The sequence below is a fragment of the Poecilia formosa genome, unplaced genomic scaffold (genome assembly GCF_000485575.1).
Source record: "Poecilia formosa unplaced genomic scaffold, Poecilia_formosa-5.1.2 Scaffold272, whole genome shotgun sequence".
Lineage (NCBI taxonomy): Eukaryota > Metazoa > Chordata > Actinopteri > Cyprinodontiformes > Poeciliidae > Poecilia > Poecilia formosa.
Genome location: NW_006800211.1, coordinates 432,435 through 455,716, shown reverse-complemented (window position 1 = coordinate 455,716; position 23,282 = coordinate 432,435). Strand labels below are relative to the sequence as shown.

Here is a 23,282-nt window from a genome sequence, read left to right as displayed (position 1 = left end):
CCTGATCTGGATCCATGTTCCTGATCCTGATCCAGCTCCATGTTCCTGCTCCTGATCCAGCTCCATGTTCCTGATCCTGATCCAGCTCCATGTTCCTGCATCAGGGTTTGTTTATCCAGACTCCAGGAAAATAAAGATTTCTTTCCTATAAAGGTTAAACAGAAATAAAACCCTTCGCTCTGCTAACAGCGTTCAGCTGAAATGACATTTAAAGATTTGCTTTGGTTTCATATTTTGGTTCAGTCAGAAGGTTCCAGGTTGGATCCATTTAACAACAAATATCCTGAGATGATTTAGTTGTTAAATTGAAAAAGAACAGAATGTCTGATCTGCTCATGTGTCGTATTCAATCAGAAGATCATGGCAAACAGCAGATTAGGACAGTTTAGACTCTGACACGATGCAGTTTGATCCAACAGCCTGATGATTTTTATACTTTTTTTTATTTTCTAGAAGCCAAAACTTCTCATTAATATCTGTAGGTTCTGCAGAACCAGCAGCTCTGAACTGGAACAAGTGGAACATTCCCAGTTGAATCATTTTTAAACCCTTTTTGACGCCCCGGCCTGTTTCTGTCCTGTTAGAACCTTAAATCCCTCAGAAACGCTTTCAGAGAAGATTCCAGGTGGGATTTTATCCCTTCTACACTTTTCTCTTATTTTAATATTATATTCAGTTCAGTTTATGAAGGCTTTTATCAAAGACAGCTACATAAACCAGTGTTGATTACTTTTTTATTGGACCAAACAGTAAACAAATCCAGATTTTCCTCCATGCAGCAGAAACTCTGGGATGTTTCTGGAGGATGAGAGCAGAGCAAAGTGAACTGCATGAAGGATCTCTGAGCCGTCACTTCTCCAACAGGAAGCTGTTTTCTGAGCTCATATCCTGCTGGATGGAGTCCAGTTTATTACTCACAGTATTATTAGCATTTTGGTTCAGTTTGTGTCAAATAAATTATGATAGTGTTGATTGATTTTCCTCATAAGGTGGAAAAACGGGATTATTTCATTTACAGATTAAATAATTAATCTTATTTCATTTTCTGATCATCTTTTCAGAAATTTGATTATAGAAAACAGATTAAACTCAGAAATCCCCTGATTATCAGGTCCAACATAAACACAACAGACTGATACAACGCATGAGTTAGAACGGCCCAGTCAAAGTCTAAACCTAGTTGTAGCTGCAGTGAAAGACCTTTTTAAAATCTGTTAGTAACAAGTAAAAATATGGGAAAGTTCAAAGGTCATGAATACTTCACACAGTTAAATATGTTGAATGTAAATGTGAACCATGTTTCCAGTCAGCGTATCCGGATTCTTCATTTATTCCTCGCTGCGTCCCGTTTCCTCCACTCCGCTGACGAGACAAATTAACGGTCCGGGTCACTTCCTGTTGGCGCAGAGCGACTTCCTGTCAGACTTCACGCTGCGTTTTCAGCTTCTTCCTGCAGAATCAGAATCAAACAGTGACTGCGGTCATTCCGTCTCTGCTGGAAGTCCAGATTCGGCCCAGTTGGGGTCTGGATCAGAACTTCTCCAGGCTTCTTTAAAAATCTTAAACCTTTTTTCACTTTAGCTGCTTTCTCTAGTGGACCATTCTTACAAGAGTTTTTGTTTTTTTAAGCAGTTTAGGAGTCATGTAAAGGTTCTTGAACTCAAAGAAAGAATGAATATTTTCAGTTTTAATAGAATCTCAGCAGTTTGTTGAAAACAGAAACTCTGTTCTCAGGTTTTTTTCTCCTCGGCTCTGGAACAAACTCCCTGAAAACCTGAGATGTGCAGAAACTGTTGGATTTTTTTAGTCAAAACTGGAAACATGTTTCTTCTGATCCAACAGTCTGACTAACGAACGCTTCGCCTACTGAAGAGTGAAACTGAAGATCTGGATGAAGTTCAGCTTGAAGTCAGATTTAATTTGGTAACATCTGTTTCTTTCTGCTTTATTTTATTCCTGTATTTCCTGTGAAGCATTTCGGACGCCTGCTGCATGATGGGTAAATAAACGAGCCTTTGACTTGGTGTGGGACGGAACCGGCCCAGTTGGGTTCTACCAGCAGCAGAACCATGGTGATGGAGAACATTGTGTCATCATGTAGGCCACACGCTGGAGTGATTGCACCACTCAGGATGTAAAGCACCGCCCCCCTCTGAGTTGCTAGGTAACAACAAGGACTCCTTCCTCCAAAGAAGCGGCTCGGTTTCCTGTCCCTTCATCCCTCCTTCCAACATCTGGCTGAAGGAAATCAGTTTCTTCTTGAGCTCTGCTTTCCAGTAAAACCAGCTGCTTGTTTCCAGATTACAGAAGTTCTTCAAGTCAAAGTCAAACAAATCATCCCAGACATCCGGGAGGAAACGTGGATCTGCACCAGTCCGGTTCATCCTTAGGAACAGTTTCCATCCACTGAAGTCAGAATCACATCCAAAATGATCAAATCTGCAGGAAGAGAAACTTTACAGCTTGAAATCAGAGTTTGTGTTCATATTCATGGACAGCCAGTGAATCCCACCGGTTTCATTCTCAGCCTGGATCTGACGTCATTCCTGCTTCTGAACATCTGAACAAACCCGAGCGATCTGAGCGTCGCACCAGAGACTCGTGTTCCTGCCGAGGTCACACAGTGACTGCAGCCTTTTTATCCATGAGATAAATGTAGGTTGTTTACGTTCGCATCAAAGCTTTTCTCATCACCTAAAAGCGGTATTGAGATTTTTCTTGGTGTTACTGTCAGACTTTCTCATTAAATGTGCTCCTCATGCTTTAATTCAGGGTTTTGTTGAATCATTTGGTTGTTTTTGCTCCTGTTTGGGGGTTAAATCATAAACTGGATGTTCTCTTCCTTTTAAATCTTTCTTCGTGTGCAGTTAAAGTCTTTGCCGTCTTCTCACTCCTCTTTCGACTCGTAGACTCTGTTTTCACCTCCTCTCATGGCTCCTGAGTCTTTCTTAGTTCAGCTGCAAGCAGAGGAGGTGATGAAGTTAAGAACTCGTCTTTTCACTGGATCCATTGTTTTATTCCTCTGTTTTTTAATATCTGTAAAATGTGCATTAATAGTGTTGGTTGCCACACATGCTTGATAATTTGGAGCATGTTGACTGTGGCTCTTCCTCTAGTCAGCTGTTTGTAGCACAAAGAAGTAAAAATGCTATATGTATCAAATATCATGTAACACCTTTAAATTGGGCATCTGTCTCTTTAAAACCTCCTGAAGCTCCGCCTTCAGGAAGTCGTCCCATCATGGCTCCTCTATTAACCTTTTAATGCAGGGGTGCCCAAAGTCGGTCCTGGAGGGCCGGCATCCTGCACGTTTTAGTTTTCTCCCTAGTGGTAATAACAACCTCAGCAAGTCAATGTTCTCCTTAGACTTTATAACGAGTCATCATTTGATCCAGGTGCGTTAAATCAGGGAGAGAACTAAAATATGCAGGATGCCGGCCCTCGAGGACCGACTTTGGGCACCCCTGCTTTAATGTTTTTACCAGTAATGGTCTGAGTAGCAGCTCCTATGATGAGCTCAGCAGTTCCACCAGATGCCTGCTAATTGCTGCTGGCTAGTCTGAAGGAGCTGGGACTAGCTTAAAAGACTAAATGATTTCTCAAACATGCGTGAGAGAATCAAGGCAACAGAGTCCAAGTATGTTTTTAATGAGGGAATAACATTATGACATGATGTAAAGCTATATATATATATATATAATTTTTTATATTTTTTTTGAATGATGCTGTCCCTTTAAAAACACTTTTCAGTTCTCCATTACACCTGCACCTTCTTGCTCCGCCCCTGCATGTTATTTAAAATCTGTTTACTATAAGTGGCCAGTTGTTTACAGTCTGCAAATAGAAAATGAAGCTTAAATTGATCAAATGACTGATCATAAAGTCAAATCCTGCAGCTTTGGTCCAGATATCTCATCCGGACTTTCTCCCCTCTTCGTGGGTGAGGAAGCAGGGAGGGAGGGGCGCTGGGTGTAAATGGGCGGGGCTACGTGCACGCGCTGGTGTGAGTGGAAAGGCTCGCGCTGGTTTTAAAGCAGGCGGTGGCAGCAGGCAGGTGCGAGGCGAGCGGGACGATGTGCGGGGCGCGCCGCGGAGGAGCCGTCGCTGTCCGCGGTGCTGAAGCGGAAACTCCGGCCTCCTGAGAGTCCAGTCGGACCGGCAGCGAAGCGAACATGAAGTCCATCATCAATGCCTTAAAGAAGGAAGGTAAGCGGGGAGCCCCGCGTCTCTTCACGCACTTTCCGGAGCAGCTGGACGCGCAGAGTTGGCTTAACTTCAGCCGCCCAACCGAACCGAACCGTACTGTGGTCCATTTAAAACACCAGCCGAGTTGATTTAGAGCGTCTTTGTCCGGATGTGGGAAGGTCGGCGCGGATTTCCGAGGCGGCAGGGGAGCAGTTTATAGGTCAGAGATGGAAAATGGGACTCCGGCTCAGTGAGGACACCCACATAGACCCGAACAGAACCGGAACAGAACCCGAACAGGACCAGAGCAGCCCGTCCATCTGGCTGTGTGTGAAACAAAGCTGGCAGGGTCGCGTTTTCTCTCCTAATGAAAGCAGCAGCAGAGCTGATCAGCTGCACGGAGTTATTCTAGATATGTTATGATTTTATAATATTTTATGTTATATTCCTCTAGATGTGCAGCTGAATGTGTTCCAGCCAGGAAACAACCTCATGAGAACCAGATCTAGAAAAGCTTCCCTTGTAAATACTCCCGTCTGCAACAGGAAATGTGTCTCAGAATTTAAACTCCATTTTCCTGCAGAGTTGCAGAAGTTGCTCTGCAGGGTTTTGGAGAACATCTGATCTCTGCTGGAGGCTTTTCAACCTTCTTTAATCCTTGAAAACATGAAGAATTTCAGATGTTACTCTAATAAAGTGTAACTCTTAGGCTTTTTCTTGGTTTGATGTTAAATCCTGTCGTTGAGGAAAATCAGAACTGTGAGCGTTTCTCGTGGTTAGTTGAGGTTCCAGGAACTTCTGAATCATCAGCATGTTGCGTCAGCGCTGACATGCTACTAACAGATAACCAAGTTACCCATCTGTCATCTCATGAATGCAAATCACTGCATTCCACCGCTTTCATTAAATTAAATCACTGACTGCTGTAAGTCGTTGTTCCTCAGCAGAAAGTCGTGAGGACAGAGTTAAAGGGTCTTTTAAAACCATCTTCAGGATTAAAATAATCGTCATAAATCTCTTTAAACCTGTGTGGTTGTGTGTCTGTTAGTTTCCTCGTCATTAAGCGAAGCGTCTCCAGTGCAGCCATGTTGGTTCGCTGCTCTAAATGAAGGTAAAGAAGGAAGGATGAATCAGAAAGTTGAGCTTCATGTGTTCATCATGATCAGACCGACTGAGCTGGCCTCACTGAAACCCACACATGCTACTTTAAAACATTAATAAAACATTTACAGTAAGCTAACCCTTTAGCTTACTGTGCTTAAAATTTGGTTGAAAATGTTTGAAAAAGTAAAGCAGCTTTGTGAAATGGGATGATGAGTGTGATGAAGGGCTGAGAGTAGAAAAACAGCAATGAGTCAGAATAGGACAATGACTGGGACAAAGGACATTTAAGGTCGGATGGAAAGTGGTTGTAAAAAGATGAAGATGATGAATGGGTTAAAAAGGAGTAAATAAGAGAAGGCATCATAAAGGAGAAGAAAGATGAGTGGGATGAAGAGGAGGTGTGATGAGGCACGGGGGGATGAGAGGGACAGACTGGTCGTAAAGAAGAGGACGGTGAATGACGTGGTTTATTGATGAGGATGAGGAAGATGAGTGGATAAATTGAAGGATGGATGAAGAGAATCAAATGGTTAGAGACCAAGTGGTCATGTAGAGGATGAGGAGGATGAGATGCTGTGAGGAGGAAGATTAAAACTTTGGTTTTAAACAGTCGAATTGATGGGATATTTTATAGATGAACTTTTATCATTTACTTTTAAATTAAACGTTCTTTTAAACAGTCGGCTTTTTGCCACATTGCAGTGAATGTGGATGACCAATATTTCCATCTAACTGGATCAGGCTGCCATCTTTGAAACATAAGTTTTTGTTTTCATGAAATCTTGTTTCTGTTCTCCATGTTGGGACTTTCTCCAGAGTTTGGTTTTACAGATGACTCATAAATAATAGATCCTGTTTGTGCAGCTGAAACTTGTTGTTAATGTAGAATAAACGAATCCAGAAGCCTTCCTGACATTTCCTTTAAATCCAAGCTGAAGTTGACAGTTAGGTGACGGGAGGCGAACATGGAGCCGTCTGTTGTCAGAGTTAACCACCGCCTGTCAGGCGCTGTGAGGCTCCGCTGCGCCGTCACGCCGCTGCCTCTTTGTCTCCAACATTAACGGCACAAAAGGTTCGACTGATTACCAAAAATATGAACGTCCCCAAGTCCACAGCTGTAAACTACGGTTCAGAAATTACACTTTTACAGTTTCTTTCTGATAAGCATGATCGTTAATGATGCTTTATGTGTCGCTAAAGTTTTAAAATCATGCGTTTAATAATTGTCTATATAAACACTAAAGTCAGACTGTGAGTTATCATTTAATTTCTGAAATCCAGCCAAATCAGACCAGAATCAAATGTTGAAATGTAAAAATTAATGAATCATTTGAACAATTATAACTTTAAATAGATTTAGTTCCAATTTTAAAACTAAAAAAAATCCTGTGAAGATATTAGAGTTGATCCAAAGTGTTTGAGGTTTAAAAAATGTAGGTTATTTAGTGTCACAATTTCAAACTAAACATTTAACTTGCTAACTAATTGTTTAGTTTGAAACTGAATATTTAGCTTCAAACTAAATGTTTGAAATTAAATATTTGGCTTCACACTAAATGTTTAGTTTGGAGCTAAATACTTTAGAGTTGAATGTTTAGTTTGAAGTTAAATTGCTAATTAAATATTTAGCTTCAAACTAAAATTTAGCTCTCTAACTAATAAGTAAGTCCAGCAGTTTTGGAGGCTCTGCCGTCCCGAGTTGGTGAAGATTTTCATGTTGACTGGCTGAGCAGGCGGTGGCTGTCAGGATACTTTTCTCTGGAAATATTAAACTGGTTTCTGCTTAATTCCGTATGAAAAGCCTCCAACATGTCTGAAGGTTTCAGATCAAACTCTGAGTCCTCGCTGTCCGGCGCAGCCAGGCTGATTTCGGCTTTGCAGGATTTTCCTCCTGCAACTGTTTGATTCAGAAAGCCTCCAGTTATAGAGGCTATAAGGCTTCGTCACATGGTGTGTGTGTGTGTGTGTGTGTGTGTGTGTGTGTGTGTGTGTGTGTGTGTGTGTGTGTGTGTGTGTGTGTGTGTGTGTGTGTGAACCACTTTAAAATGAAGAACAGCTCTGTGTCACTACCTGTATTTGATCTGTATTTTGCACTTCATGTTTCCTGCAGCAGAAACTGAAACCTGGCTGATGTTTCATGTTTACAGGATTGAGTAGAAACCTTTAAAAACTAAAGGTTCAGGTCTGCAGACATGGAGAAACCTGGAGGTGAAGGTTTTCTTCTGCTGAGGCCTCCAGGTGAAACCACCGCACAGCGTTCAGTTAAATGTCTCTGAACGATGTTAACGGCTCGTTTTTCAGTTCTGTCCCACCACAAAACTACGTTTATTAAATGAGCTGCAGGTTTCATTGATGCTGCAGCGGCCCGTCGCCGTCCAGCGTTATGATTATGTATTGTATGCGTATATTTCGCTGATTAGAATCAATTTTACTAGAAAGAGGAACACAAATCCTTGTTTAATATTTCTTCTCTAATTCCCTGATCTGAAATCTCATGAATCTTAGCAGCCTGGTTTTTATTTATTTGTATAAAAAGTTGAAAATAGCTTTACTTTGTTGTCCCGTTGACTTATAAATTAGATTTTTACTTTTAGTAACATACATAAATCAACAGATTTATGTATCATCTGAATAATTTTCTCTTCTTTGTGCTGTTACATTTTATCTGATATAAGAAACACAGTATCATTTAGCTTTAGCATCTCATACACTCCAGACTTGGCTTTATGTTTGGGTTCAAATGTGGGTCATAAAAATACAGCCAAGGAATTTCTGTAGAAAACTACAATATCTTAAATATTTTCTCAGTGTCTTTTTGAGACTTTGTCGTTTTCCTGGGTTGGACAGCCGGTCTCCAGACTGCTGGACTTTAATCTGACCTTTAGCTTGTTGCTCATTTCAGAGAAGCAGAAACTTTACGACTTCCACCCTGCAGTAAAGACAAACTGGTGATTCTTTCAACAACCTGATATGAGTTTCTAAATGCATGTTGATGCGTTTTTGGCGAGCAGCATGGAGCCGCAGCCTGAGGAAGCGGCGCCGACACGGCGGCTCTGAAATGTGAGAGCTCATTAGCCGTTCGCACCTCGTCCACACGTCTGCAGCAGACAGAGGGAGGGAGCCTGACATGTTGGTCTGATGATGATGATGATGATGACTCATCGATTCCCCTTCAAATGACCAAGAGCAGAAGCTCCAGAGATTAGCCTGGCTCTGGTACCGGTACCAGTTCTGGTTCTGGTTCTGCCAGACAGACGAAGGGTTAAACCTGATCTGATCCTGATAATCGCCGTGACGAATCAATCAACCACAAACTGGATGATAAAAGTTTTCAGTCTGGTGTTTTGGTCTCAGCTAGCAGAGATTTCATAGTTCATTTTATTTGTTGCTTCTGTTGTTTCATTTATTTTGAATATTTTAAATGTCTTCTGGTGTTAAAAGTTTGTTAGAATTTAAAGTTTATCGATAAAACTTCACCATGACACCTAAATGTGTTTTCACAGAACGGCATGAAGTCCAGATCCAGAACTCATTCCTTCATTCTCACTCAACTGGAGTATAGACTCGGAAAGAAAACTATTATATGGAGGAACAACAAACACAGAGCAGCAATTAAGTCAAAACTGTACAAAAGCATATAAACAATTTACATTTAAGTTAAAAAAAAACCTTCTTAGTCTGTGAATCTGTTCCGCTCCGTCTTTTGAGTAAGTCGCTGTGATTCTGTTGGATCGTTTTCCTGTAACTCAGAAGAATCTGGTGTTTCTTTCCAGTCTGTAAACTCCTGCAGCTCAGGTCGATCGATCACTTCTGAACCGATCAATGTTCCACCAATCAGCCTCCAGTCGACTCAATAAACCTTCTAATTTGTCCGTTTGAGTGAAATATGATGGTAATGAACATGTGTAAATACTGCTGGCAGCTGTCTGAGGTGTTTCCTCTGTGAACGATGAACGTCAGGCGGTTTGGACCTGCTCTCTCCTCCCAGGCTGAGCAGCTGGTTCTCAGATTTCAGCTGAGTTTTTCTTCCTGTAGAGACTAAAAGTGTGTTTTCCTTCCAGTGCCTTTCCGTGAGGCCCCTGCCTACTCCAAGCGCCGGCGGGGTCCGTCCTCTGGCAGCGGAAACGGCCAGTCCCCGTCCTCGCTGTCGGCGCCCCGGGTCCTCCTGCGCTCCAACAGCGACAACAACCTTTCTGTGAGCCAGTACCAGCAGCAGCAGCACGGTTCCCCGGGAAACTGGGCCCCCCATCTGCAGCAGCACCAGAGCCACCAACATCGGGCCCCCCAGCAGGGCCACGCGCAGCCTGGCTCCTCCGCTTTGCACCGCAGCCTGTCCCCCCAGCTGGTCCAGCAGATGCCCAGCGGCAGCCCCAATGGCAACGTGGTGGTCCGCACTATGGGGCGGGGGGCCAGGAGCCGCTCCCCCTCCCTCAGTCGGCTGGGCGAGGAGAGCCGGCGGGCTCAGACCGCACAGCGCCAGCCCAGGTGAGTCCACAACGCCGCCTGGCACCAACAGCCTCTCTGGGATTATTCTCTGGTTCCTTCAGCTGGACTCCTTATGATCTACGGTGTTTCTATAGAGCTGCAGTGAGGTCAGTTCAGAGGGATCAAAGGGTTAAAGGTCGCAGAAGAGAACGATAGGGAAGAAGAAAATAAGCAACATTTTCTCATATTGTGCAGCGCTGATATGAAGATGTTTCCATCTCTCCATTGGCACAAACATCTGATTTATTAGAGTATTCTACAGTTTCTGGTCTTCAGACAAAACTTATGATAGCAGTTATCATGTCCAGGTAATAATTCAGGATGTTTTCCACCTGATAGTCCAGTAGACTCGGTTCAATGAGGGATCAGAACTTCATCATCTGCTCCACCTCCAGCTGCTCTGGTTCTTTCTCTCTGCTCTGAGTCAAACCAACCTGTTCCCCTCCTGGCCTCTAGGGGCGCTGAACTGAGAAACACTAGAGGAAACACAAAGACCTTCAGAGTTCAACTTCCTTCTTCATGAAATGGAACTAAAAATGTAGTTGGATAATTTCTCTCTTTGGCTAAAAACCAAGACACATTTCCCCTGCTAGCGCTAGGCTAGCACGTTTGTTTGGGTAGCATTTACCCAGAGTGCCCTGCGCTGCAGTGCACTTCCTGCTTTTGGGGCGGTCTCCGGTCTGCTTGTTTGTATTTGAACCTTTTCTGCTTCTGCTGGTTCCCAGATAACGTGAATGTGTTAAAGTCAAAATGTCCCAATTTTTTATTTGGCAACAGAGGAAAATCCCTTGGTTAACCTTCAGCCTAACTCAAAACACTTTTAAAAGAAAAATCTAATTGCAAAAAGAAAACAGAAGGAAGACAGCTTAAACTTCGGATCCAGTCCAGAGGTCAGGATCCGACCTCTGGACTGCATGAGGTGATGCTCTGCTGTGGTTCTTTGTTGAAGCTGTTTTTGCTTCTGGGTGGTTGGAATTTCTTGAAACCCAGCTGGAAAAAAAACTGGGAAAATTCAGCAGCTCTCCTGCCGGCTGCTGAATGCCTGCTTGTTCTTGGTCCTTATGAAGGTCAGAGCCGTTCAATGTTCTTCTGCTGTGATGAAGTGAGTCATCATCTGAACTGGAGAACACCATTATTTCTCATTCTATAAATACACACAAGAGACTTTCTGCACAGTGTCTCAATTATCTTTTAATATTAGTTTTTGTAAACCTACATGTTTTGACTGTCACTTGCTGCCATTACACCTGAATTTTCCCACTGGGGAACAATAAAGTTATTATTCTATTAATAAACTCACCTGCTTCAGTCTGCGAACCTCCTGTGCATAAAAATCCAATTCAGATTTCGGTCACCCCCATCAATCATGCAAATTCCTAAACACTCAAGCATAAAAACAACTAAAAAGGAAATAGAAGCAAAACAGCAAATATAAAACTGACTAAAAAGTTAGCTATGCTAACTCTAAAACACTGATCATCATTAGTTCTGCTGACGTTAAGCTGCTATTCCAACACAGAACTTAGCAAAAGCTAATTCTAAGGTGCTAAGTTCAACCATTTTCATAGGCAGCAAAGTTACCAAAAAAGCTAATGTGCTAAATGAAAAATTAGCTGTGCTATTAGCGCATTGGCAGAAGTTCCTATTGCTGAACGCTGCGAACTCACTCCACACGACGGAAGTCCTCCAGACCACCAGGTGGAGTCTGGAGCAGGTTATGTTACCTGTAAATATGCTGCCGATCAATAATGTTGAAAACGACGGCATGTTTGAAATAGACTTCCTCTAATTTTATTCCAGACATCCCGTCTTTGCTGAGGGTTTGGTCCAGTATGTTGTTTCAGTCAACTGCCCCTAGTGGTCTGGAGGACTTGTGTTTTGTGGAGCTTAAATAGTTCACAAATTAAAATTTAACTAACAAGTTTAATAATTAGCTCTAAATTGAACATTCAGTTTAGAGCTAAATATTTAGTTTGCAAACAATATTTTTGTGTAAACAAAATAATTAGCTAGCTAAATAGTTTGCCAGTTACATATTTAGCTCGCTAACAAAAGCGTGGAGCTAAATGGTTACTTGTAAACTAAATATTCAGCGATCTTATTAAATATTTAGTTTGAAACTGTGACATATATAAATGAATGAATAATGTGGTGAAATATTAACCCCTTTTTTCGTGTCTTTACAAACTAAAAGAGCCAAATTACTGATGTTAACTTCTGATGTGTAACTAAACTCTTGGTTTGAAAGATAAGAGTTGTGAATAATAAAGTTTTTGAAGTTAACGGCACAAAGAGGCAATGGAGTAACAGAGGCAACATGATGAACAGTCAGGACAACTGATCTGTGTTTGATGCAGCAAGAGATAAAGAATCACTTCTGATTTAATGTTTTTTCAACATTATGAACACAAACCAAAATGATTTTGAAATAAATGCTCCCCTCTCATACAAACACACACTGAGCCGCTGTGTGAGTTTCAGAGCTGATGCTCCTCTGCCTCCTGTTTAACTGTTCAGTCAGGATTTCCTGCTGGTTCAGATGAAAAATCTCCTGGTTTTCAGATCAGATTTTACTATGAAAGATAATTACCTCGAGGGATCCTTAACCGTTCCTCATGAACGAAGCAAAAATGCTCCAAAATGTCAAAAACCCTTCATTAACAGCAGAATTCATATTTTTTAACAACACAAAATGATTAAAAAAAAGAACTTTCTCACTCTGGCTTTTTCATTTTTAGGATATAAAGTATTAAATCCATAAAAGGAGAAGGTTTTTCCTGTAGTAGCTATTTTTGGTGGTGGGCTGTTTCTTCGTCTACTGTACCTACAGTTTTCACCCCCCATGGCTTCCTCTGGGAAACGTGCCACCACAAAGACTCCACTGTAGCCACAGCAACGGTTGCCATGGCTGCCTGGTTATGGGATGCCTCAGATGCTACATGTGGATGTATGCATGCACAGGTTCATTCAGAAACCTGCTCAGCATCTGTGCAGCAGATAAACGATGGCAGAGTGACGCAACTGTCAATCCAGATTAAGACACCTGATCCCTGCTTCTTCCTCCTCCTCTTCCTCCTCTTCCTCCTCCACTCTCTTGGCAGATGGGCGCATTCGGATCGCTGCCCACTCTCTGTAGCTCACAGTTCTCATACGTTCCTTTACATTAAGGTGTGAGAAGAGGATGATGGAGGAAGCTGCAGTCGTCGTCTGACTGCGTGTTTCTGACTCGGCCGTAAAGCAAAATGAACAGCAGTCAGAAAGTTGAAGGTTCGATTCCAGCTTCACGTGATCCGGGTATCGCTGTGCCAACGTGTTTCTGTTAAAGACTCGGTTTGCTTTTCCAGCACCGACAGTCAAGTTGATTATTAAAAATGGCTTCTTCATTTATTATCTGTTTTTATTCTGTGTTTTTGTGAAGGATCATCATTCATGATGACCTTTAAACTGGAGCTGCAACTAATGATTATTTCAGTTTTAGTTTTTTAAATAAGAAAATAAAACTTGCATTGATGCAGGAACACACCATTCCTTTAGAAGTGCATGTGAAGAGCTGAACCCATTCTGCTTCCTTTAACTCCAGTGTAATGCAGACTGATCTGTCTGCATTACACTGGAGTAATGCAGACAGATTTTTGGACATTTTTAGGTAGAACCGATTTACAGAAAAATATGTTGGTTTTTGTCTTAATTGCAAAATGTTGATATTTTGTCACAGTTTTGGCTTAATTGCTGCTCTGACTGTTGTTTTTGCTGTAAATAACCTTTTTTCCGTCTGTGTGCTCTTGTTAGTGATTATTCGATTAATGTGCTAGTTGATTATTTTAATAATAGATTCTTCATCATTAATCCAATTAATCATTTCAACCTAAATTTAAACCTCATAAATTTGTCCCAGAATCCCAGCTGTAGTTTGTTAACACTGTGGTTTAAAATAAACACTGCAGCCCCGATCAGCTGGTCTCCTTTCCCCACCAGCATCAGGACCAAACAGCCTCTGGAGTGAGTCTGGTTGATGCCACCTGGTGGATATAAACAGCTGAGTTTATGACGATAATCGGCCCTGATGATTTGAAATCGGGGATCAGGTCCGATCTGCGGTTCTGTCTCGGCGTTTCAGGGGTTTCATGTGGAGAAACCGTCAGTCTGAGCAGAAAACATGAATCCTGATGGGATCCTGGTCGGCTGATTGGCTGTCTTAAGCATCAGCATGGGCAGGTTGCACTGATGGAACAGGAAACTGTGTTAGTATGACCTTTGACCTCGATTCCAGTGTTTTTGCTGCTTCTTTCATTGAATTGATGAAAACAAACCAAACTGTGGAGTTTTAAACCTGGTTCTGATGGAAACTATTTATGTTTGTGATGGTAGGACCTGAAAGGCTTTTGCTGGGATTCTGACAGCTTCTAACAGTTGCTATGGAGACGCTTCTGTCATTAACATGCAGTTTTTTCCTCCATTGCTGTTGTTATCATGTGGTGGGAAGATCATTTCTCCTTCCCCATTTTGAAGAGGCATTAATAGAAATGGAAATGAAAAGTCATGGAAAACCAATAAAAATAATAAATTACCAAAATGTTTTGTTAGAAAACGTTTGGTTTTGACATTTGTTGTTTTCATCAGTTGTTTTTTGTTATATCTTCATTCTTATTACACTTCTTTCTTCTTTCGGCGGCAGATCTCTCACCTCCTACAGCTCAACAGATAAACTTTGTAATCACAATGCAGGATTTAAACCTACATGATGTTTGGATGCGTTTCATTTTTTTACCATCTGAAAATCGTTTTTTTTTTTTTTTGCTAAAGCAGATAATTGAAAATAAATGTAAAAAAACAACAACTGATCAGAATGAAGCTTTAATTTAGCCAAATAAATGTGTGGATGTGAATCAGGTTCACTGAGTGAAGACGTCCACATCCTTCATCTCTGGATTAAATCTCTGATCTCTGCAGAAACATCTACTGTAAATCTTGGTAGCACTTTTTTATTTTACATTTTAGATCTGAAAAACTACAGAATTATCATTTCATGTCCTCCCATTAAGCTATGAAGGACATAAACCTTCACAGCCGTTTGTCCTGTTTGGTTAAAATGCTGGACGGTCCGAGTCTCACTTCCTCCTAGTCGGTTCTGCAGAGCAGAGGTACAGGAAGTGACGTACACACAACCTTAGTTTGATGTTTTTAACGTGTCTGTTCACAGCTGACAGCAACTGAGCAAAACGTTGCTATTTTTAGATCATAGAGGACAATATTACGTCATTATTGCCCAGACTGACATGAAGATAAGCAGGTTCTGTCTCAGGTCCAGAACAAAATTCAGAACCAAAAAAAGTCCAGAGATTCTCTTATATTTCACCCCAAAGCCTCAGCTACAATTTAATAAACTAAGTTAAGCTGAAGTATATTTTTCTGATTCCCATCTGAATTTTCAAGTCCAAAAAGTTCCTGCCTGTGTTCGCTGATGGTGTTCGGATTCTTGGAGTTTCGTGTCTCAGCCTCATCAGCATGTTTGCAGAAGTTTTAATGACTCCATCGTTCCTGATTGCCGTGGCGACCGTCCTCATGCTGTCGGTAACTGACAGATTAATCCGTCCTGAGCCGCCTGATGTCCTCCAGAACCCGGCGGCAGATAGCAGCTCTGCTACCACAGACATTCACCGCCGTTTATTTCTCTGTTTCTACCGCAGCTGTGGATTAATTTGGCATCTGAGCAGCTGCTGATCGTCTGTTTCAGAGACACGCAGGAGTTGTGTTTAAGGTCTGCTCTCTGGGAATGTGCATGCTGCTGATAAGGACAAACACACGGATCAGCAGGAACGATGCTTCTCTCAGTGGCAGTGAGTTGAGATGACAGAAAAAACGTGACGCAGTTTAAGACGTGTGTCAGCTGACGTCTAAACCGGCTGGAGAAAATGGATCCGGATGATTTATTTGTGCTACTGGAAGCCGCTTCTGTCACTGTTGGATTCTCCTTAAAGCTCAGAAAAAGATGACCTACTGGGTGGTAATTATAAAGCAGAACATTATTACCAATGTAGGTCTGTAACCTAATCACTCCTCGCCTATCAGGGTTAGATATCAGGGACATTTGAAGCTGCGGCTCTGCTCAGCTTTTGCTGGCCCACTTACAGAAACGAGGCAATTAGTGACAGTGTTCGCCACCTTACAGCATCTCATTTCTCTCCTATTGGAATAAAAAACAAGAAAATCCTTCACATTTTCTGTCCTCCTGAGTCAAAACACTGTAAAAGCACATTGGACGATGCTCTGCTGCATTAAACATTTAGGCTCATTATTTACACCAACCTTTTAACTGGATAGTTTCATATGAAGCAGAAAGCTGCGGAAAGAAGAAAAACTGGGTTTGCGTGATAAATCGCAGTAACATCGTTATCAGACGATGTTGGCATTGTTAACATATCGTATCAAAACCACTAAAACTGGACCAATATTAACAACCGATGTTTATTTCCAGTTGGCTGGTCATGGACAGTCTGCTAGCTAAAAAGTTAGATCAATGCTAACCATTAATCAGCATTAAGTGGGTTTTCACTCTGGTGAAGTTTGTGCCGAATCGTCACCTGAGGTTGGATTTACTTGGCTTTGTGTAAAATCTGTTAAATTCTGATCAGTCTGGGAATAAAAGCAGTTTAACGCTGAGATCTTGTCGTGTCGAGCTCCGTCAGAAACTCCCATAATTCCCTTCTGTTTTTCTTCCTGTCTTTGTTTTTGCCCCCCGCCTCGCCCGGCCGCCGCCCACACATGACAGCCTCTCTGCGGCGTTCCCTCCGCTCCCACTCAACATGTCACACGGCCTCATGTGAGCCCGCAGCCCCGCTTTCTCTCTGCTCCCCGCTCCATCCACCCATCGCTGACAGCTGTCAGTAACCCCTCTGGGCGCCATGGCAACCGCCTCCCAGCTCGCCGTGGTGAGAAATGAGACGTGTCCTCCGTGTCAGGACGGGCCGGAGGTTTGGCTGTTTCTGCTCGATGTGACTCATAAAGATCTCGCTGTTAATATTCTGTGATTTCACCAGAGACGGCCGCGCTCTGCGCCGCGTCGCCTCGCTGCTTCTGCGGCGCAGAACTTCATTAAGAAATCACGGTGTGAAGAAATTCTGCTGTTCTATTGCAGAGCAAACCCAATTACAGCACGGAGCAGATTTCCTCTGCGACTTTGATGCGATTATGAAATTCGCCTGATTTGATTTGATTGGGTCATAAAGCAATATGCAGACGACACGTTCGCTCAGAACACGGAAAACACAATCAGCAACGACGCAGAGCCTGGAAATTATAATCTCAGATTAAAAATCTGACTTCAGGACAGAAACAGGAGACGGTTAAACTTTACAGGAAGAAATGATGCAGAGGGACCCGTCAGAGTCCAGCTGTGTTCGGTTTGCCCAGATGTTCCCTGAAGGTTTGTTGGTTAGGTTAGACAGAGAAGCAGCCAGGGAAACTCTGGAGGAGCTGCAGAGATCCACAGCTCAGGTGTTGACAGAAAACGTCACAAACCCACAAATCTGACTTTTATGGAAGATTCATAAGATTAAAAGCATCATCAGGAGAACTTCCGAATAAAGGAGAGACAGTCATTTCTAATGATTTGTGTTTTCACTGCGTTCAGAACCACCAGCTCAGTTCAGTTTGTCTCTTTGGAGCCAGTGTTAGTCTGGATTAACTGGAGTTAATCTAAACTAGGGAGAAATAATCGCCTGCTGCCTGAACGTATTCACACCGCTGTGAGGAGGAAATAGTGTCTTTTACACTTCTGTCTAATTATGAGGATTTTAAATCTTCCAAATGTTTCCGCTGAGGCAAAGAGGATTAAACGCGATAATCAGATATTTTAACTATTTGTTTCAACTGGTTAAAATCGAAACGCTTTAGATTCATTTAGTCCTTTAAACGAGTGTGACAGCTCATCAGATAAATCAGAAATTTGCTGAAAAAGTCCAGTTGTTCATCAAAACTCCGCATGTCAGCATCAGGTCGAGGTGCTTACTTTGACTAGGCCATGATTCTTTTCTTTTTCAGCCGTAGAGCTGCTGTGTGTGGATCATGTTGTTGGACAGACTCAGACTCAGTCATACAGGTTTTCTGATAAATAAAACAAGCCCACATCACCAGCCCTCCTCCACCGTGTTCGGCTGTTAGCATCAGGATTTTTACAGATTTTCTTTTTGTTTTTTGGTTGAACTAACTGAAAACGGAGCTGCAGGTCCAGAATATTTGCTGGTTTTTGTTGAGTGCAGCAGCCGAGATGCAGACTGACAGTAAAGACCAGGCTGCAGCTGCTGCTCAAGTCTGTTCATCATCTTTAATATAACTGTTGACATAACAATACGCTGCCCAATGCCAGATTATTACAGGTCATGTGTGGGTCATATTATGGGATTACAGCAGAAACATGAGGATTACATAATCTCTACACCAGCAGGAGGGGGTTGGTGTAATGTTTGATGAAAAAACTAATTCTGTGTAATTTAGCTTAATCTGAAACTGAATCTTTGGTAAAATTAAGAGTTTTATCAGGACACAGACATATGTCAGAAAATCCAGAAACTTTATTGTGTTGAGTTTTGTTTCGGAAACATTCAGAAAAACTATTTTCGGTGCATTTTTATCTTCAGTAGCTGCTGGTTGGTTGATGGGGAATTACTAAAGATTGTTTTGTGGATCTTGTGAAGATTAAAGTTCTGGGAGGCGTTGTGTGGAGGATTATGGTGAAAGTCTGTGATCAGCTCGGCTCGCTCCTGCTGCACTTTGGGTTTCTGATCCTGTTCTGGTTCTCATGGACCGGATCTGAGGGCAGAGCTGATCAGAGTGGGGATGTGGTTCTGCTGCATGGAGGAGGAATAATCAGCTTCATCCGCATCTGAATAAAGATGGTAAAAGAATAAGGCAGTATGAACATTTCTGTGTTTTAAGGTTTTTTTAATCCATCTCTGTAGTTTTAGTTCAGTTCATTAAACATTGTGAAGTCAGCTGAGTTTAAAAATAAAAAACTGTTTTGGTGATGCTGAAATCCAGAACTTAGCAGTCATCAGTTAGCGGTTCTGTTAGCAGTTCAGTTAGCAGTTCAGTTAGCGGTTCTGTTAGCAGTTCAGTTAGCGGTTCTGTTAGCAGTTCAGTTAGCGGTTCTGTTAGCAGTTCAGTTAGCAGTTAACAGTTCTGTTAGCAGTTCAGTTAGCGGTTCTCTTAGCAGTTCAGTTAGCGGTTCTGTTAGCAGTTCAGTTAGCGGTTCAGTTAGCAGTTCTGTTAGCAGTTAGCACCTGTCAGCCGCAGCAGGTGGCGTCATGAGTGCAGGTGTCCCATCATGGTCTCACTGGATCCACCCTGAGGAAACACCTGCACCTCCCTGACTGACCCGGTGCTCTGACTCTCTGTCTCCTCCAAACTTCTAATTTTACCGGTGATCATGTCTGAAGCGTCCGCTGCTCTTCTGCCCTCTGGTGGCCGTTGTAGACATGTCAGCTGTTGGCAAATAAAATAATTTATCTTCCCATCATTGACCTGCCAGACGCAGTATTAGTGGCAGGCTGGGATTTAGTTTTAATTTACGAGAATAAAACAAAAGTCATATTATCAGAATAGAACATTAAAAATCATGAGAATGAAATTGTAATAATACAACAATATAGTTGTAACAATATGAAAAGGAATAAAGTTGTAATAACACAAAAATACTCACAATACTACAAGAATAATAATATTATTGCCATAAAGTAATAATAATATGAGAATAATCAACTTACCAGAATAAAGTGCTAATAACAAAAAAGTTGTAGTTACACGAGAATGTCATAATAATACAAAAATAAAGTATACTAATATGAGAATAAAAATCTACGTGATAGATGAACTGGTCATGTCAGATCTTTATAACTCCATCAAGGCTGTTTTCTTATGAAAATCCCTTTATTCTGCTAATATCTTATTCTGGTAATGCAGACCTGCCTGTGGAACCCAAACTGGTTCAGTAAACTGGACCATTTACTGTTCTGACTTTGCTCGCCGTGTTTCTCCTTGTGTGTTGAACCTTTTATCTGAAATCATAAGCAGAGCGGAGATCTGCAGCAGCGTGTTGTTTTGGCCTTCAAGCCCAACACTCCTCACAGCTCCGTGTCACTTCCTGTGCTCAGTGCAGAGCTGGCCTCTCGGTGGTAGGCGCTATTTCCAGCCGCTCGGAGTGCGGCTGCAGCTTTGTCCGTGGCTTTCCCTGGGAAAATGTGTGAGCAGTCTCAGTAGGTTCTGAATGGGGTTAGCTCTCCAAAGGCCCGCAAACATTTGAGGAGGAGTGGAGTCTGCAGGACAAGGTGACCCACTTACTGCAAACAGTCCCTCCCTCCCGCTCTCCAGCTTCCGCTTTTATTCTCCTAGTTTTCCTTCCTGCTCCTCTCCTCTCCTCTCCTCTCCTCTCCTCTCCTCTCCTCTCCTCTTTGCACAGCATCACTCAGACGCTTTGAGCTCAGAAACAGCTTTTAGAATAAAATATTTGCTCCTTTCTGACTGGAATACGGCCGAGTCACACACAGCTTCAGCTGATTATCACGGTCATATTGAGGCCATGTTTTGCTTCGGTGTTGTTATGAATACTAACCACTAAGTGGCGCTATGACACCATGGTATCCTGCTGTATATGAATGAAGAAGTGTTTTAAAAACGTTTTAAATGTAAACGTCGATCCTTGGATCTGTTGCTGTCCCGGTTCTGACCCACAGCAGCTCTGTGGGTCAGAACCGGTTCTGATTCTGTGAGATGACAAAACCAAGCAAATAAAAACTGACTCAGAGATTCTGGTTTTTTATCTTCACAGGGTCTGCACACATTTTGGCTCTCAGTGTTTCTCCTTTAAAGATCATTTCTTTTAAACCCTACTTAGGTTTATTTATGATTTCATATAAATGAACAAACATGCAAAACATACATAAACAAGTCAACATCAGACAAAGAGTTACTTTTAAACCTCAATCACCTCGAACTCCTGTAAAAAATAAAAGAAATAAACATCTTGCTAAGTGTTTATTAGATGCATCTAGATACATTTAATAAGGCTCACACATTTTCAAACAAAATTTTTAGACAATAATTACAGTATTTTTTTTCCAGTGGAAAACTGGTGTTTGACGGTTTTGGCCCGTGCCTTTTAGTCCCGACCTTTTGACCCCCGTCCTGACCTTTTGACCCCCGTCCTGACCTTTTGACCCCCGTCCTGACCTGTTTGTGCCTCCTCTCTCAGCCCCAGCGGTCACGGCGAGGCGCCCGGCCCCAGGAGGAAGCTGTACAGCGCCGTTCCAGGCAGACACTTCGTGGTGGTTCGCTCTTACTCCGCCCAGGCTGAGGGAGAAATCAACCTCTACAAAGGCGACAGGGTCAAAGGTCAGTCAGCTTCTGGGAGATAGACTTTACCCAGCCCTGAAAATGTATGAAAATCTAAGCTAATATTCCAAAGTTGCATCCAGAAAAACACAGATTTTAAGATTTTTCCTTTTGCTTTGAATTGTGTTTTCTGGATCAGAGATTTCTAGATGTCTTTGTTTTAAGGAAATGTGAAATATTACGGGGTGTAGAAAAGCAAAGTAAATTGTAAGAACCAGACTTACGATCTTCAGCATGGCTGAGGAAACTTCAGACAGGATAAGCAGGAAAACACAATTTCAGAAATCTTGGAGACTTAATGAGATCAGAAAAAGACGCTGTTGGAAAAGAACAATATGAGTTTAGAAATAAATATCCGTCTGGAATTATAAAGGACTTTTAAATTTAGTTCTCACAGCTTCTAAACTTGAGACACATTTGATAGTTTTGGATGCAGGATAAAGATGTGACTTTATTCCTCTGAAGGTTGCAGAGAGAAGCTGACTGAAGACAGAGTTAATCCTTAAAAACAGGAAAAATAAGGAACAAAAATATGTGTAGAGACAAAAGATATGAGGGTACGTTTGTTATTTAATGCCAGTTACAGGAAAGTCTGAGGACTTTGCAGAGACGAGCATGCAGAGATTCACAGTATGAGAGATGAATCTTATCTGGAAGAGGCTCCACTAAGACCTGGTTCTGCTAAGCCAAAGGATGAAGATTTCCATCCATGCATTAAGATTTAAAAAAGATGGACGTCTTTCAGCTTTATTTAAACTCTTTCTGCCAGATTAACCTTTGACCTTTAAAGACTCAGCGTCGTGACTGAGTCTCATGTTTCTGTTAGACGGTGAAGAATCAGAGTAATGAAGTTAATGTCAGGAAAACAGAGGCTGTTCATTATTCATGTCTGCTGTGGCATGAAGTTAAATAAAATTAGAAAATTATTTTAATTTTGGTTATTTAATGATTTATTTGACCTGTTGGTTTTTCCATAATGAAATAATTATTCGTCATAAAACTGACACACAGACATAAACGGGTGTAACTACATGTCCACCGCGCTTTTCTCAGCCTTGTTTAAACCGTTAGCATGTGGTAATGTTTTTTCCGAGCCGTCTTTAAACACACCATGATTGAACGCTGACGTGCTGCAGAGCAGAGCAGCATGCTGTGTCAGAATCATATTCATAAAGAGCAACAAAAGGCAAAAAACTGTCATTTTCCTCCAATCTGTTGAGTGACGCTGGTCCACGCAGATAATGTTAGCTAATGTTAGCTAAGTGATGGCTAGTTAATCCATGCTAATGTATCCTGTCAGGCTTCCTAGCAGTAATACTAATGCTGTTGTTACATGTCTTGCTCGCAGTGAAACAGTAAAATCAGCCATGCTGATGGTGATATTGTATGTTATAGCATGTTGTACTATCGATACATGATGGGTCGCATCATGTGTCGATAGCACAATAGCACAATGCTAAAGTGCTGAATTCAGCACTTTAGCATTGGCTTCTGCTTGGTGTTAGCACAGCTAACGTTAGCAGTGCTGACCACTGCTGCTGATGTATCTGATTACCTTTATCAACCTTCCAGAACTCTCAGGTCTTCTGGTTCTGGTTCTGCTCTGCATCCCCAGAACCAGAACCGCATATGGAGAAGAAGCATTCAGCTTCTATTTACCATGAATCTGGAACAAACTTCCATAAAAACAGCTGAAACTGAGCTCCTGTAAACACAGGTCAAATCCCACCTGGTTCAAGTTGCTTTTCATTAACAGTAACTGGAACATTGACCATCAAACCTGAAGATTTTGATGGTGGCATTTGACAATATGTGATGATACTGTGAAAAAAGGGGAAATAGACTCGACTTAACTTTAACCTCCTTGCTGAAACTTCATATTTTGAACTTTACTGTTTGAATGAAGTTTTTAATTTTTAAGTTTCTTTTTTCCTCCCAGTTCTGAGCATCGGAGAGGGGGGATTCTGGGAGGGCAGCGCCCGCGGCCAGGTGGGCTGGTTTCCGGCCGACTGCGTGGAGGAAGTCCCGGCCAAGGCCACCGAGGAAAGGACCTGTGAGTAGCATCGGCTGTGTTGGTTCCACTTCAGAACCATCATTCAGATTTTTCTCTGTAAATTTCTGTT

At 42.0% G+C, this 23,282-nt stretch overlaps 1 protein-coding gene and 1 long non-coding RNA gene across 2 annotated transcripts in view; one reads left to right on the top strand and one right to left on the bottom strand.

Moving 5' to 3' along the window:
* The window catches only part of LOC103151154 (SH3 and multiple ankyrin repeat domains protein 2), a 166,012-nt gene that overhangs the window by 36,003 nt on the left and 106,727 nt on the right, over positions 1-23,282 (top strand). Inside the window, exons 9-11 of the mRNA XM_016681166.1 lie at positions 9,351-9,774; positions 21,020-21,159; positions 23,099-23,212. Of these exons, the coding sequence (XP_016536652.1) occupies positions 9,351-9,774; positions 21,020-21,159; positions 23,099-23,212 (678 nt within the window). The remainder of the gene's footprint in view (positions 1-9,350; positions 9,775-21,019; positions 21,160-23,098; positions 23,213-23,282) is intronic.
* On the bottom strand, positions 18,330-19,137 carry LOC107838525 (uncharacterized). The gene is made up of 2 exons (XR_001664611.1): positions 19,053-19,137; positions 18,330-18,655 (listed from the first exon to the last, which is right to left on the bottom strand). It is a non-coding gene; the product is annotated as an uncharacterized LOC107838525 (long non-coding RNA).